At 37.9% G+C, this 15635-nt stretch overlaps 1 protein-coding gene across 2 annotated transcripts in view; it reads left to right on the top strand.

The window, feature by feature from the left end:
* gsk3ba (glycogen synthase kinase 3 beta, genome duplicate a) overlaps positions 1–15635 on the top strand; it is a 70540-nt gene that overhangs the window by 18050 nt on the left and 36855 nt on the right. For both annotated transcript variants that reach the window (XM_073845443.1, XM_073845442.1), the window contains exon 2: positions 12652–12845. In XM_073845443.1, coding sequence (XP_073701544.1) covers positions 12652–12845 — 194 coding nt within the window. The remainder of the gene's footprint in view (positions 1–12651; positions 12846–15635) is intronic.

The raw sequence follows: 15635 nt of genomic DNA, 5'->3' as shown, positions 1-15635 counted from the left end.
GGCCAGAGGTTTGAATACTGTGCGTGTGGTTCATACAGATACTTGTCACGCACAGTCTGGAGCATGGCAGTAGTGAGCTGGTACAGATCAAAGTTTTGCGTGCGCTTGTGTGTGTGTTTGTCCTGTGTCCCGCTGGTTCTCTGTGTGTCATTGCCCTGCAGTTAGACACCGGCTGTCTGTTAAACATCAACCAAAAATCTCACATCAGCCCAGAGCTATAAAGGGGCCTTCAACACATACAGTGCTCTGGAGCAATAGAGCAACCGGAAGTCATTGATTTTCCAATGATGGTTGCAGATTTCCAACAATGACTGTATGATTCTGAGATCCATCTTTTCACACTGAGGACAACTGAGGGACTCATATGCAACTATTACAGAAGGTTCAAACGCTCACTGATGCTCCAGAAGGAAAAACAATGCATTAAGAGCTGGGGGAGGGGGTGAAAACTTTTAAAATTTCAAAATCAGGGTAAATTTTGCTTATTTTGTCTTCTGGAAAACATGAAAGTGTCTTCTGTAGCTTCTGAAGGGCTGTACTAAATGAAAAATATATGATATTAAAGCTAAATAAGAAAAATGTTCACATCTTCATTTTGTTCAAAAGTTTTCACCCCCAGCTCTTAATGCATCGCTTTTCCTTCTGGAGCATCAGTGTGCATTTGAACCTTCTGTAATAGTTGCATATGAGTCTCTCAGTTGTCCTCAGTTTGAAAAGATGGATCTCAAAATCATAGTCATTGTTGGAAAGGGTTCACAGAGTTTATGGGACCTGAAGGATTTTTTTGAAGAACAGCGGGCAGTTTAACTGTTTAACCAAATGACGGACTCATGAACAACTTCCTGCTGAAAAAAACAGCTAAAACCACCTAGGCTGGTTTTAGCTGTTTTTTTCACTAGGGTTAGTACTGACCTGAATAAGATATTTCACATAAAAGACATTTAAGTCCACCAAAGAAATGTTTTTTTTTTTTTTTTTTACATACACTTGATTCTTAATACTGTGTTGTTACCTTATTGATCCACAGCTTTTTTGTTTTGTGATAGCCCTGGTGAACAAACCAGCTAAAACCAGCATAGGCTGGTTGGCTGGTTTTAGCTGGTCAACCAGCCTGGTTTTAGCTGGTCATAGCTGGTCAGCAGGTAGGTTTTAGAAGTTTTTTTTACCCCTTTCCAACCTCTCCAGGCTTGTCAGGTTGGACTTAGCTGGCCAGGCTGAGAAACCACCAGCTAAAACCAGCTACTTCCAACTTAAACCAGCTAAGACCAGCCAACCAGCATAGGCTGGTTTTAGCTGTTTTTTTTTAGCAGGGAAATAAAAAAATACCATGCATTTTGTATGATCCCTCTTAGTTTGGTAAAAATAATTAGCATTTTGCAGATTCTGCAAGGTGTATGTAAACTTTTAACTTCAACTGTAACTAACAGAGAAATACAGACAATCTTCTCTTTACTCTTAACGAAGGCAGAGAAAGAGCTTTAAACAAAATGGAAAGTCTCCTACATTTTACCACATCTTGAACTGTTTGAACAGTATTGACAGATTTAAACACACAAGGAAACTCAGGAATCTCCCCTGCTGAAAAAAACAGCTAAAATCAGCCTAGGCTGGTTGGCTGGTATTAGCTGGTTTAAGCTGGTCTCCCAGCCTGGTTTTAGCTGGTGGTTTTCCAGCCTGACCAGCTAAGACCAGCCTGACCAGCCTGGCCAGGCTGGAAAAATGGCCAAAACCCCTCTAAAACCAGCCTGGCGACCAGCTAAAACCAGCCAACCAGCCTAGGCTGGTTTTATCTGGTTTTTTCACCAGGGTCTTGGTCTGGAAGTCACATGTTTAAAAGCTTAAAGTCACAGCTCACTTCTGTCAAGTGGAAGAGGTGTTTTAAAGGGACTGAACGTCCAAAAACCACTGAAAGACAGTGTCGTAACTGACAAATCAGTGTCAATATGGAAACTCAATTAGAAAAACATTCAAATAGCGATCTAGCAATATACAACAAAAACACATTGATATTGGTTACTTGGGCAACTAGAACCAGGAACGCAATAGCCCACAAATGTAGCAGTGTGAATGGGACTGATCAAATTTATCACCCTGAGAGTGAGATTTGGGTCATCTGGCAAACAGGTGGAGAACTCACACACATAAGTGTGCTCAACCCTCTTATAATGCTATATTCGCCCACAGCAATTCCCCGACACACACACACGCATGATCATGAATTCACCCACATGCCATACGCAGACACTGTCTTCCGCTCTCTGCACGATCAGGGTTTATTTATAGAGCAGGATTAAACATTAGCTGCAGTGGAGTGATGCAGACATGCCAGCGCCCTCAGTGAGAGATGCTGAGCTCTGATTGGCTTGCTGGTGGAGAGGTCCTGAGTGATGACAAAGGCCAACAGACTACTGCCGAATTCACTAAAAACATGTCAGTTGAGGGAGTTATGTAAGGGGTAATGCACAGTCAGCTGCTCATTATCACCGAATAAACTGACAGAGTTATCAAGACCCTGGTGTGAAGAATAGAATCTTGTGTCATCATAAAGGGGTTTGTTGAGTATACAAGAGTTTGTTTTAGAAATTGGCTTTAGTTCACTCAACAATGAAAATTCTGTCAATAATTACTCACCCTCATGTCATTCCAAACCTGCAAGACATTTATTCATCCTTAGAACACAAATGAAGATATTTTTGATGAAATCCAAGAGCTTTTTGACCCTACATAGACAGCAACGCAACTGATGTTTAAGGCCAAGAAAGGTAGTATAGACATCGATAAAATAGTCCATGTGACATCAGTGATTCAACCGTGATGTTATAAAGCTAGAATACTTCTTGTGCATAAATATCACACATGTTCTTGTACACAGTGTGGATGTGTGTGGCTTTTTAAAAAATGTTTAATTGGGCTTTCCAGTTGTTGTTTTTTTTTATTATTTTTATTATATTATAAAAGTACCTCCAATGCTTTGATAAGGCAGCTCTAACCTGTGAAGAACAAAACAAAGCCTCTGCATGTTTACAACAGTTTTGCCCATCAAATGTTTGTGTGTTCACTTTGAAACCAGAGATTTCTTGAAATAAAGTGGTGTGCTGAATATAGTGATCAAACAGACTGTTTGAAAAAGTATTTGAACCTAGAGTGAGATTGACATGTAGTGCTATACGATTCTCTCTGTGAGCACAGGTTAAGACATGGGTCACGAAGCAAAAGCAAAAATATATATCATCCGCAATTCCTCATAGATATTAAACTGCTGTGTGTTTGTAATCTGGTGTGTGTACATGTGAATTGATTTCTGGGTGTGTGTTCACTCATGTTCACTCTCGATAGGGCCTTCCTCTCTTTGTGTGTTCTTTAGTTTCACTTCTTTAGCACTCTGAACATCACATACCTCTGAGGTAACATCTAAACATGCCCCGCCACAGCCAGGAGCGATAAAGAGTTTACGTCAATGGAAAATCGGAGAGGGGAAGTGACTGAACGGATCACTTTACAGTCACTGATTGTTTAACCCATCGGTGGTGTTATTTGTCACAAGAAGATCTATATGAAAAGATATTGATGTATTTCATTAATTATAAATTAATTTTCTTTATTGTTGGCAACTTTCTGTTGTGTTTAATTGAGCAACTGAACAAAAGTTCAATTTTTTTTAGATAATCAGTTGGTTAAAATACATATACAGTTGAAGTCAAAAGTTTACATACACTTGCAGAATCTGCAAAATATTAATTATCTGACCAAAATAAGATGAATCATACAAATTGCATGTTATTTTTTTATTTAGTACTGACTTGAAAAAGATATTTCACATAAAAGATGTTTACATATTGTTCACCAGAAAGAATAATAGTTGAATTTATAAAAATGACCCCATTCAAAAGTTTCCATACCCTTGATTCTTAATACTGTGTTGTTACCGGAATGTTTTTTGTGTAGTGATAGTTGTTCATGAATCTCTTGTTTGTCCTGAACAACTAAACTGCCTGCTGTTCTTCAGAAAAATTCTTCAGGTCTTCAATTCTTCATATTTAGGCAAAATAAGAAAAATGTCCACGTCTTGAGCATCAGTGAGCGTTTGAACTTTCTGAAATAGTTGCATATGAGTCCCGCAGTTGTCCTCAGTGTGAAAAATTGTTGGAAAGGGTTCAAATACACACAAAAGGTAATTTGAGGGACCTAAAGGCTTTTTCTGAAGAACAGCAGGCAGTTTAACTATTCAGGGCAAACAAGGGACAGCTGTGGATCATTCAGGCAACAACACAGTGTTAAGAATCAAGTTTATGTTTGTATTATTTTCTCTTTTGTAAACACCTTTTATGTGAAATATACCTTATTCAGGTCTGTACTAAATAAAAAATAACCTGCATTTTGTATGATTCCTCTTATTTTGGTAAAAGACTTAACATTTAGCAGATTCTGCAAGGTGTATGTTAACTTTTGACTTCAACTGTGTATGTTCACTTCGTTGGGAATATTTAGGCAAAACATGCTTTACTGGTCAAAAGTGAGGAATCATTACTTTTATTTTTGAAAGAAGTCTCTTATGCTCATCAATGACTTTGAGCAAAAATACATTAAAAAACAGTAATATAATGAAACATTATTATAATTTAGAATAACTCCATTCAGTTTGAATATATTTTAAAATGTAATTTATTCCTGTGATGCAAAGCTGAATTTTCAGCATCATTACTTTAGTCTTCAGAGTCAACTGATCCTTCAGAAGCCATTCTCAATTGCTGATTCTTAGTTCTTACTGCAATCTTCTTAATTGTTACTGTGTGAAAGTAAAATTCCTCTGTTTAACAGGAGTAACAAGTACTGGTGTGTCAAAGCACAGACTGAATTGCTCATTGTTATGCATAGTGAATCTAGTTTCCTCTGTATTCAGACAGAGGAATGGATATTTGGAGTGGTTTCTTGTCCTCATGAATAAAGGGAAACCCCATGAACCAGTCTGACGAGATGTTTGTCCTGAGATCACGTTCGGCTTTTGCAAGCGCTTCACGTCAGAACGTTGAATGGATAACGTTCCAATTGTTTCACACTGTAATGAAGATCGTCATATGTCCAAAACTTGAATTCTACGTTATACGTTCCAGCAGATCTTCATTCTCACTTGCGCTGGCGTTCGCTCATGGCCATTTTATGGTGTTATTTTTGGAGTGTGTGAATGTCACCCTTGACACACTCTCTGTGTGTGTGTGTGTGTGTGTGTGTGTGTGTGTGTGTGTGTGTGTGTGTGTGTGTGTGTGTGTGTGTGTGTGTGTGTTCGTGCAGATGAGTGGGTGAGTCTTTAGCAAGTGGGCCACAACATCTCTCAGGCTCAGAGACGTCTCAGTTGCCATGGAGATATGGAGGGAAAAGGTCTGGATATCGGCACTTATTTGCTGGTTTGACTTGAAATACAAGCTGTATTTTAGATTTATTAATTTGGGAAAATTTCAGTTAAGTTCAGTTAAGTGACTTTATGTTCACATTCAGGCATATCTAAATATTTTTGGCCGTTACAGGTTATCGTCTATTCAAGCTTTCTGACCCTGCATAGACAGCAATGCAACTACCACGTTCAAGGCCCAGAAAGGTTGTAAAGACATTGATAAAATAGTCCATGTGACATCAATGGTTCAACTGTAATTTTTTTGAAGCTACAATAATACTTTTTGTGAGCTATGAAAACAAACACAACTTTATTCAACAATTTTTCTCTTCCGTGGCAGTATCCACTGCGTGTTTACAAGAGTACCACGACGCATGCTTCATAAAATTAAGTTTGTAACACTGATGTCACATGGACTATTTTAACAATGTCCTTACTACCTTTCTAGGCCTTGAACATATCATTTACATTGCTGTATGCAGGGTCAAAAAGCTCTTAGATTTCATCAAAAATATCTTAATTTGTGTTTCAAGGGTTTAGAACGACATGAGGGTGAGAAAATAACGACAGAATTTTCATTTTTGATGTGTAATGTGTAAATTATCCCTTTAATGTATAAAGAATATATATAGTTTTGGTCTTGGCAGACTATATCTGCTGAGCTGTGTAGACTTGCTTCTGTTAAATGCTTGGATCACAAAATTAAAAGAAAACATGTTGTTACTGCTAGATAGTGGAAGATCCCCTGCAGCAGATCTAGACAGGTGGTGCTGGGGAGGTGGTGGGCTAAGATGAGGACACGCATAGCATGCAGACATAGCATTCATTGAATACATCCTGGTTATATAGGTAAATGGTAATGAGTAGGGGTGTAACGGTATTATCAATATTGTGGTATCGCGATAGCAAAACTGTCTTGATATCATCATTTTTACATGTTGATATAAAAAGATTGGTCTTCCAGGTAAAAAGTGTAGTTTTGAAAATATATTTAAACTTTAAACACACTTTCTTCAGGCAGTCAGCTCATAATCCGGCGTTTTCTGTGCCTCAGAACGGCTCAGTTCACATTGAATGCAGCGAACTTGTTTACTGCATGTGCTGTGAGTTTAGCACATGTTTGGGAACTCAACAGCCACCAGTTAAGCTTTATTTTTCCATCAGACAATTACAACATTTCACTAGATTTGTAGTGAGACCTGTTTTTGTAAGCCTGTTTTCACTGAAGTTGGAGTTTTCCTTTACAATAAAAGCTACACTGCCGTTTCTGTCAAAATAAAAGCTTAAAAGTGCAGTATGAATTGCTGACAGATTGTTTAAATGGGTAATGTTACTGCAGTCCAAATTCAAAATATCTTATTCAAGTGTAGAAATTAGGAAATTATTGTAATTTCCATACTGTAGTGTAATGCAAAAATAATATACCTATGAAATATTCATTTGTGCTGTTGTTTTACACTGTTTAACTATTTCACATGAATAGCAATATTATCAAATTGTTGTTGTTATTATTATTATTATATTCTAATTTGTTTGGCTTCCTAAAACACCATTGTGATTGTAATTTAGACTAGACAGTATATTACAAATAAAAAGAGGGTTGAGTCCCCTTTAAAGTTCAGTCACAAGTCAATTTACTGACCGTTTTTCTGACTTCATTTTTCTTAGTTAGGAATACGGGTTGGAGCTAATTTTTTCCATGTCTTCATTTGTCTTTTTTTTAATATCACAATAAATATCATATGGTGGACTTCAAATATCATATCGAGATGAGCGTATCGTAAGATTTTGATATTGCTACATCTCTAGTAATGAGTATGTGAATCCGATTGGCTGGGAACATTAAAATGAACCAATTAAAATGGAAGAAGAGTTTCATGGCTGAATTTTATTATATATGTGTATATATATATATATATATATTAGGGCCGGGACTCGATTAAAAAATTTAATCTAATTAATTAGAGGCTTTGTAATTAATTAATCGAAATTAATCGCATTTTAATCGCATATAAATATTTGACCTGAGAACAGTGAGAAGTAAGATTTTTACATGGATTTTTAGTATACCATTGAATAATGACTGAATACATAAGCTTAAGCAACAAAATATTGTTTATTTTTGTTCAACCAAGTCCAACAGACCAGTGCAATATTGCCATTAAGTGTAGCAAGAGGCACGTTCTTTAACGAGTCTTTCATGCCGAGAACTCTGCTCTTGTGTTTGCTTAATTATGCATTTAAACGTTAATGACCAAACCTATCATTATAAATGTTGCCGCACATGGAATATAACTCGGATAACATTTAAAAAATATTTTTTATCAGGTTACACACTGATTATTTATCACTCAAACCCCTTTCTCTACCTGTCCGTTGGTCGCGCATATCCTCCATGTTTGAAGTTTTTTAACACTTTTTATGCGTGTTTGTAGTTCTAATTGAATCCTCGTTCACGGCGCAGTGTGTTGCGGGCAATAGCCGTTAAGAGTGTGCATTGATCGTTAAGTAGTAGACCATCCGGGAATCTTTGGAATACCTTTTTTAAACATACTACGATTTGGGACATACAATACTATTTAGGACGGACGCAGCTTGTCTGAACCAGAGCCATATAAAAAGATCTTTTTATATGGCTCTGGTCTGAACGCTAGTTGGTGCTCCAGTATAATCGGTCCGCTTAATCTCATCCAGTGAGAAACGTTCCGCGGTGCAAAACTAAGTGCGATTAAAATGCGTTAAAAAAATTTAACGCGTTATTTTTGTGTAATTAATTAATCTAAATTAACGCGTTAAAGTCCCGGCCCTAATATATATATATATTTGTATATATGTGTGTGTGTGTGTGTGTGTGTATACTAATGAGACAAGCTGACATTCACAGAATTTAGATCTTTGTTCTTTGTGCATGGACCAGCAGTCAGGAGCCACTGACTCAGCAAAAGCTGCAGATTGAGAGGCATGCTACAAATAATGATTAATGAGAATCTGCTGAAAAAAGCTATTGATTAAAAAATCGATCTTGGAATTTTAAAACTCGATACTGGAACGTTCAAACAAAGATCACAGTTAATCGGAAAATCTATGTATGTCTTTGCCCAGCCCTAGCAGCATATCAATGCGGTTGGCATTGGCTGTCAGAGTGTCAGAGTCTCAGGTGGTGAAGGGAGGAAATGTGGCGTGAGCTACACTCTAGACCTGATTCTGTTCTTTAAGGAAACTGCTATATCCCAATCTGCCACTAAACTGCAGATTTGGGAAACAGTTGATCCGTAGGCCTAATTTGAGGCTTGTTGGAGAATTTGTTTGGTGGGGCAATCGGAGGCTGTGCAGTTAACCTTTAACAGAGTTAACAGGGACTTTGAACTGGAACTCAAAGATGCTAATCCAAGTAGTCACAGCCATCTACTAATAGTAGACAAGATCACATATATACATAATTGCACACACACATGATTTGATTTTTTCCTAAGGACATAAGTGAGTCATTTTATATAAAATTGTATAATGGGAATTACATATTTTATTAGCAGAATCTGTTGACGCATTTTTGCCATTGCATAGTGCATTCAGCCCGAGTCCTAATTCTATTGTAAGAGGTAATGCATATAGTAAATATTTTTATGACTTCTTTAAATCTGTCCCTAATGTTCTAGATGAAGATAAACTAACGGCATTATGCTTGGCCCACTGCACTCACTTCTCGGGTTTATTACCCTTCACAGCTCTGAACGAAAGAATAGTCACTCTGAAAACCTCTCCACATCATGCTGAGGATTATATTTCACGTGCTATGTTTGCACTGTAAGCAATATAATCACTTTCATCCTAAGTCACCTGCTGAAGTAATCCTCCCAAGCGCCAAATATGCACTTTCTTTTATGCCGCTTTAGTGAGAACACATCTGCCAAGAAAAGTAATGTAAAATGCGTAAGCTCAAGGTAGATTTGCTTTCCAGTTTTGCCTGTTAGCGTGTCCCACTTTGGTCCTGATTTACAGAACAGTCCCGTTGGCCATTTAGATGAGCTGTCTTGGTTTTTCAATTAAAGGAATGGTTCACTCAGAAGAAATTCTGTCATCATTTACTTTCCGAACGTGTGAGACTTTCATTCTTCTGTGGGATACAAAAGGAGATGTTGAAGAATGTCTTGTAGCATAATGAAAAGGAATGAGGATTGGGGAAGTTCAATGAATGATTCATTCATGAATTGAACTAGGGATGGCGAAAACTAAAAAATTTCTTGACCGACCACCGAGCCTCATTAGCCGGTTGAAACCGGTTAACCGATTAGTTTAAAATATGGTACGCTATTTGAAATAACAGCCATTTCGAGCCGCGCCTGCAATTTCGCAACTCTGTCGCATCTCTCTGCCGCTCTGCCTCCCGCACACACACACACACACACACACACACACTGCCACTCATGTCACTTTTTAAAAATCCCCTAGGATATTATTTTTGTTGAAATTAAACAAACGAGTAAATTACTATTTAAAAAATTGGTTGTTAGTAGGACTGGACCAGAATATTCAAATCGAATATTCGTTCGGTGGGTTGGCATTCGATTTTAAATTTTGAGATTCAATATTCGTTTTTTTTTTTCCATACACCTTGCATCCCCCGCAAAACGGTTCTCATTTGCGCTTAAATATGAATGAAGAAGACCAGACTGCCGCGCCACTAACACAGAAACAGCAAAAAAAAAAAAAAAAAAGAGAGAGAGAAATTGAGTAATATTTGAGAGACACTATAAAGTACAGTCGGGCCCACTTAAATGGTTTAAGCAAAACTAGGGCTGTGACTGTCGTAATGACAACTGCGCCTCTGCTTTAAATGCACGCATAAAGCTGACCGCAAAGCCCCAGCAAAAATAATTACCATGAATGTGTCGGGGAAAAAGTAGGGAGATATTTGAATTATTTATTAAAAAACTGGTATTTGACACAAAGATGAAGTTGATCCTGATGCCATTTGCTCATTGCCATTTGCTTTAATACATACATGTATATGCATTAGGCCTATAGCTATTGGATTTGGAAGAGTTTTGTTTTCGATTTGAATTATTTAAATTATTTTTTTTACAGTTTCGGATGATATATTAGTCTTACCTTTATGAGCAAAAATGAAGTTTCACATAGCGCTGGCTGGCGCTTCCATGTTCTGCAAAGCGTGCTTATATCTATGGGTTTTAATTGAAATCGTGATGACTTGGTCGTTACTTTAAAAAACAAAAACTTAAATTTAACAAATAAAAAGTGTTCCAAATATATGTCTAAATTAACTTTATAACCTAAATAAACGAAAATAAATGTAATCACTTTGCTATTAAAAACAGCAGCTGTGCAGTGTGGAAGAGAAAGAGAAAACAGACCGGTTCCAGTCGGACTTGGGCCAGTAATTCTGATGAGCTGTCGGAGAAGGTCCGGGCGAGGTTTTAGTAATGTTTGCAACGAATGTTTCTTAAATAGCCGATTTAACATTATTATTTAGGCTAGATTCATATTTAAATGTATTATTTATTTGATTTATTTTAGCGTTTTGTAGGCTGATTGTTCACTGAAGGAAGTGCTCAAATAAACACGCACGTTTGTTAATAATGTTTGGGCCTCATTTATTTTGGGTTTCAACATAATATACATAGGCTGTGTATTTTATATAGGCTTATATACACAAACGTTATATATAATGTATATATATATTTATTTATAAATAATTTAGATACGAATAATTTATTTATATATAAACACCGCGCCATTTTTTTCGTTCTTCTTTTATTTAAATAGCCTACCCTTCACGGTGCCAGTAATTACTGTGCTAATTTCTGATTTGGGAGTGATTTGTTTGTTAAAATTTTTTAGGCTAACGTTACCTTATTAAAAGTATTGCACTTAACAGACATGTGTGTTTTGTATCACTAGCGCGGTGTCCGTTCATGAAGCGTATAAGCTCTGCCTGCGTGAGGCGCGTCGCATCCAGCAATGTTCTATTACAATTTATTAATTCTGAACGTGTGGTGTGTCCATATTGCACCAAAATGCAACACTGCACTCCCTCGGGTCCACAGCAAAAATCGTTTGGATGAACTGTTCTCGACATAATAAAAATGCAAACAGAAAGACATACAGAGATTCCTGCCTTTATTAGAGAGAAGAATATGTTCAGCCCCTCCCACCGAAGCTTCGAAGCTCAAAATATGGTATTCGGACCAGCCCTAGTTGTTAGACCGTTGTGTTCTTTTGTGTTGACATGCAGATGTTTGGATAGGCCTATTGGCCCATGTGCGCCGTTGCGCGCAAAGTTTGTATATTTTAAACACTTCCGAGGATAGTGGGGGTCACGAGTCACTGGCACGGTTATTTTGGGGGTCGTGAGCTGAAAAGTTTGGGAATCCCTGGCCTAATAGACTGCAACATGATAAAACCAATGGATAAAACAGGCACCTTCAGAATGCGTAAAAGACGCACCGGCACTTTTTTTTTTTAACCGACTACCGACAACTTTGACCGGTTAATGTTGATACGGTCAACCACCGGTCAAACGGTCATCGGTTAACATCCCTAAATTGAACTGTGGTTAAAGGATTAATTCACTTCCAGAATAGAAATTAACGTTTTTGAGGAAAACATTCGAGGATTTTACTCCATTTAGTGGACTTCAATGGGAACCAATGGGCTGAAGGTCCAAATTACAGTTACAAATCAGCTTCAAAGGGCTCTACAAAAAACTCCAACTTCAAAATCGTCCCGTATTGTTGTTTTAACACTGGGTGAATACTTCCGTGACCTTTCCGACGTGATTACATATTGCTTGAAGTCTAGCTAGTGCAAGATGGAAATTTGTGGCTAAAAAGTATATAATTTATTATTGTTTTGCTAGATAAGACCTTTGTTTCTAAGTCTGGGATCGTGTGGAGCCCTTTGAAGCTGCACTGAAACTGCAGTTTGGACCTTCAACCCGTTGATCCCCATTGAAGTCCACTGTATGAAGAAAAATCCTGGAATGTTTTCCTAAAAAAAAAAAAAACTGGAATGTTTTCTTGTTTTCTTTCGACTGAAGAAAGAAAGTTACTAGACGTCCTAGACATTTTTTCTTATAATTAGAGAAAATGGTTCTTGATTCTCAGCCTTAGTACTTAGGATGCAAGGTGTAACACACATGAAGTTGTTACTATTGAGACTTTGTTGTGCTTTTCAGTTGCCTTTTTATTGCCTGTCTGTAACTTCGGTCTCTAAGCCCCATCTCTCTTTTTATCTATCTGTAGGAGATAAAGATGGCGGTAAAGTGACCACAGTGGTGGCGACCCCTGGACAGGGACCTGACCGGCCGCAGGAGGTCAGCTACACTGACACCAAGGTCATCGGGAACGGCTCATTTGGCGTGGTCTATCAGGCCAAGCTCTGTGACTCAGGAGAACTGGTGGCCATTAAGAAGGTCCTTCAGGACAAGCGATTTAAGGTAAAACTGAGACATTCATCTCTTCTTGGTCCCTTGGCTGTATATAATGCTTTGGACCTCAAAGCTTTTCTTAAGAACAGCTCTGACTCTCTCATCAAAGTGCTTCTGTCTTTGTTCATATATTCTTTTATTTCTGTTCTTCAGTGTTACTGCTATCCTTTTATCTTTCATCTCTGTTATCCTATATTTGATCTCATTTCTTCGTGTTTATCATTTCTCTTAAATCTGTTTTTGCTGGTTTTCATACTGATGTACTCACACAGGTGTAATAAGTGAAATACTGTTTCCTAACCAAAAACACTGATACAAGTTTCAGCAACATTTTGCCTATCCACTCTCAACACGAAACTGCTGCTTGACGAGACACAAAAACAGTCATTCAGAAGATATACTCAATATACTTCAATATACAGTTATGAGAAGCAGGGGTTTGAATCAAATTTCACAGTTGTTGGGGGAAAAACATACACCAACATACTGAAATAGTTTTTTTGGGCCCCACTAGACCTGAGTGCCTCTTAAAATTCCCACTTTCCTCTATATTAGTGACAGTCCTGCATCCAAAGAGTAGACTGCTGTTTTCTGGAGTAGAAGTGCACCTAAGTACGAAGGATGGCTTAGATGACAGATGACAGACATCATCTCTTTTGTATATTGAAGCAAAAAGGTATGATTGACAGGAGAAGGAAGTCACCCTTCCTGTGCAGCGACACATAAATGCTGAGAGTGACTGTAAGATCAGATGGTGGTGTAAATGAAATTTAGGTCACTCCTGTCAGCGAGTGATTTTCGCTGTGTGAAAAAGTTGACCTCGTCTTGTCGTGTGACAGTGACCAGCGTGGATGAGCCATGTCTGTCAGAGAGCCGTAGTGCATCCATGTGGTGTGTGTGAGACAGGATACGTTCGCATATGAAAGACAGCGATATTGACAGTGTGTTCTGATGTGTATGTGTTTTGTCTGTGAAGCTATACGCCTTTTCCATTGTCAATTTGTTAGGTCTTCTAGGGTGATAGTGCATTTTATACATTTTTAAGTAACCATTGGCACATTTCCAACAGGAAGGTTGTTGTAAAACACACAGACATAAGTACTCTAATAAATATATTATTATTATCTTATATAAATACATAGTTAATTTAATAGCAAGAAGTATGGTCCCACTTTATACTAGGTGGAATTAACTACTATATACTTACATTAAAAAATAAGTCCAGTGTATGTACTGTGTTCATATTGTACAGCAAAACATGTTTGTTGCTATTGAGGTGGGATATGGGTAGGTTTAAGGGTAAGTTAAGGTGTAAGGGATGGGTCTGTTTTGATTGCAGAGATGTAATCCCTGCTGAAAAAAACAGCTAAAACCAGCCTAGGCTGGTTGGCTGGTCTTAGCTGGTTTAAGCTGGAAATGGCTGGTTTTAGCTGGTCTCCCAGCCTGGCCAGGCTGGTCAGGCTGGTTTTAGCTGGTGGTTTCCCAGCCTGACCAGCTAAGACCAGCCTGACCAGCCTGGCCAGGCTGGAAAAATGGCCAAAACCCCTCTAAAACCAGCCTGCCTCCCAGCTATGACCAGCTAAAACCAGGCTGGTTGACCAGCTAAAACCAGCCAACCAGCCTAGGCTGGTTTTAGCTGGTTTTTTCACCAGGGATTACATGCATGTACAATGTAGAAACGTGTACAGAATAAGTGCATTGAACTTGAACTTGAGGGCGAAACTCTGTGTATACTTGTCTAACAGACACGAAAAAATGATATCTATAGAGAGTGAAATGTCTTGTTAAATTAACCAATTTAAATAGAAAACCAATTTAAGTCGAAAAAGAAAGCACTAGTTTATCAAAAAATTATTAAGATGTTAATGTCTCTTGCTGTTTATCTGCCGGACGGTGGGCTGTGGCAAGCTTTTTTTCGTGTGCGCTTGAACGCTTATTAGGTTTGTTAGTAAACATCCCACTTGTAATGCTTAAAATGAACTACTACTAGTCGATCAGAAAAATCTTTAGTCAAGGGCAGCTCTACTTATTTTAGCAACACGCTAACACTAGCCTCTGTTGAAATCATTCGCAAGTCATAAAAACAATAGGTCACGCTTGCTAATATTTACCAAGTAAGTTCAGTAAACTTATCTTGAGAGATTAAAGATTTTTTTTCTCTAAGCTGCCGCCTGTTGTTTCGGGAAAAAAATAGTGCAAAACATGTCAAGTATAAACACCCCTCGTGCGCTGTGAGTTGTGTGCGTCATCTATGAAGCTGCACGTGATACTCTTGCTGTTATTTCGGTCATTTCTTTCCACCTTTCTTTCAATGGAGTTTGCTCCCTCTCTTGCTCAAAGCTCTTCCTAGAGAGGATCTGTATGTGTGAAGTGTGTCGGTATCTGCAGGAATGTTTATCTGTATGACCTTCACCCTGCAACAAAAACACACACGTATATACATGATTTTAGCATGTGAGAACAGTCCTACTATTCATTATCCCACAAGCACAAGCTTCTCACTTTGACATCAGTGGATATTTTCATTCTTAAAAATAAAGAAAAATCTAGTTATATATATAGATACATCCACATGCTGAATTTGTCAGTAGAAGCCAGTAATCAACACTGCTGTTTTTAGGTTACGCAAATGTTTGTGTGATGTAATAGTGCAGCTGAAGTGATGTAATATGGGCTTTTCAGAGAAATCATTCATTTTCCATGAAGTGATTGTGTACTTCTTTGTGTGTTCATGAAGCAAAGGTACTGTTTGTCTTCTCCTTGTCCAAGCACAACTGTATTAGCAGGTTGCTTAAAAAA

The sequence above is a fragment of the Garra rufa genome, chromosome 8, assembly GCF_049309525.1.
Source record: "Garra rufa chromosome 8, GarRuf1.0, whole genome shotgun sequence".
Classification (NCBI taxonomy): Eukaryota; Metazoa; Chordata; class Actinopteri; order Cypriniformes; family Cyprinidae; genus Garra; species Garra rufa.
This window is presented reverse-complemented; position numbering and strand designations above follow the sequence as displayed.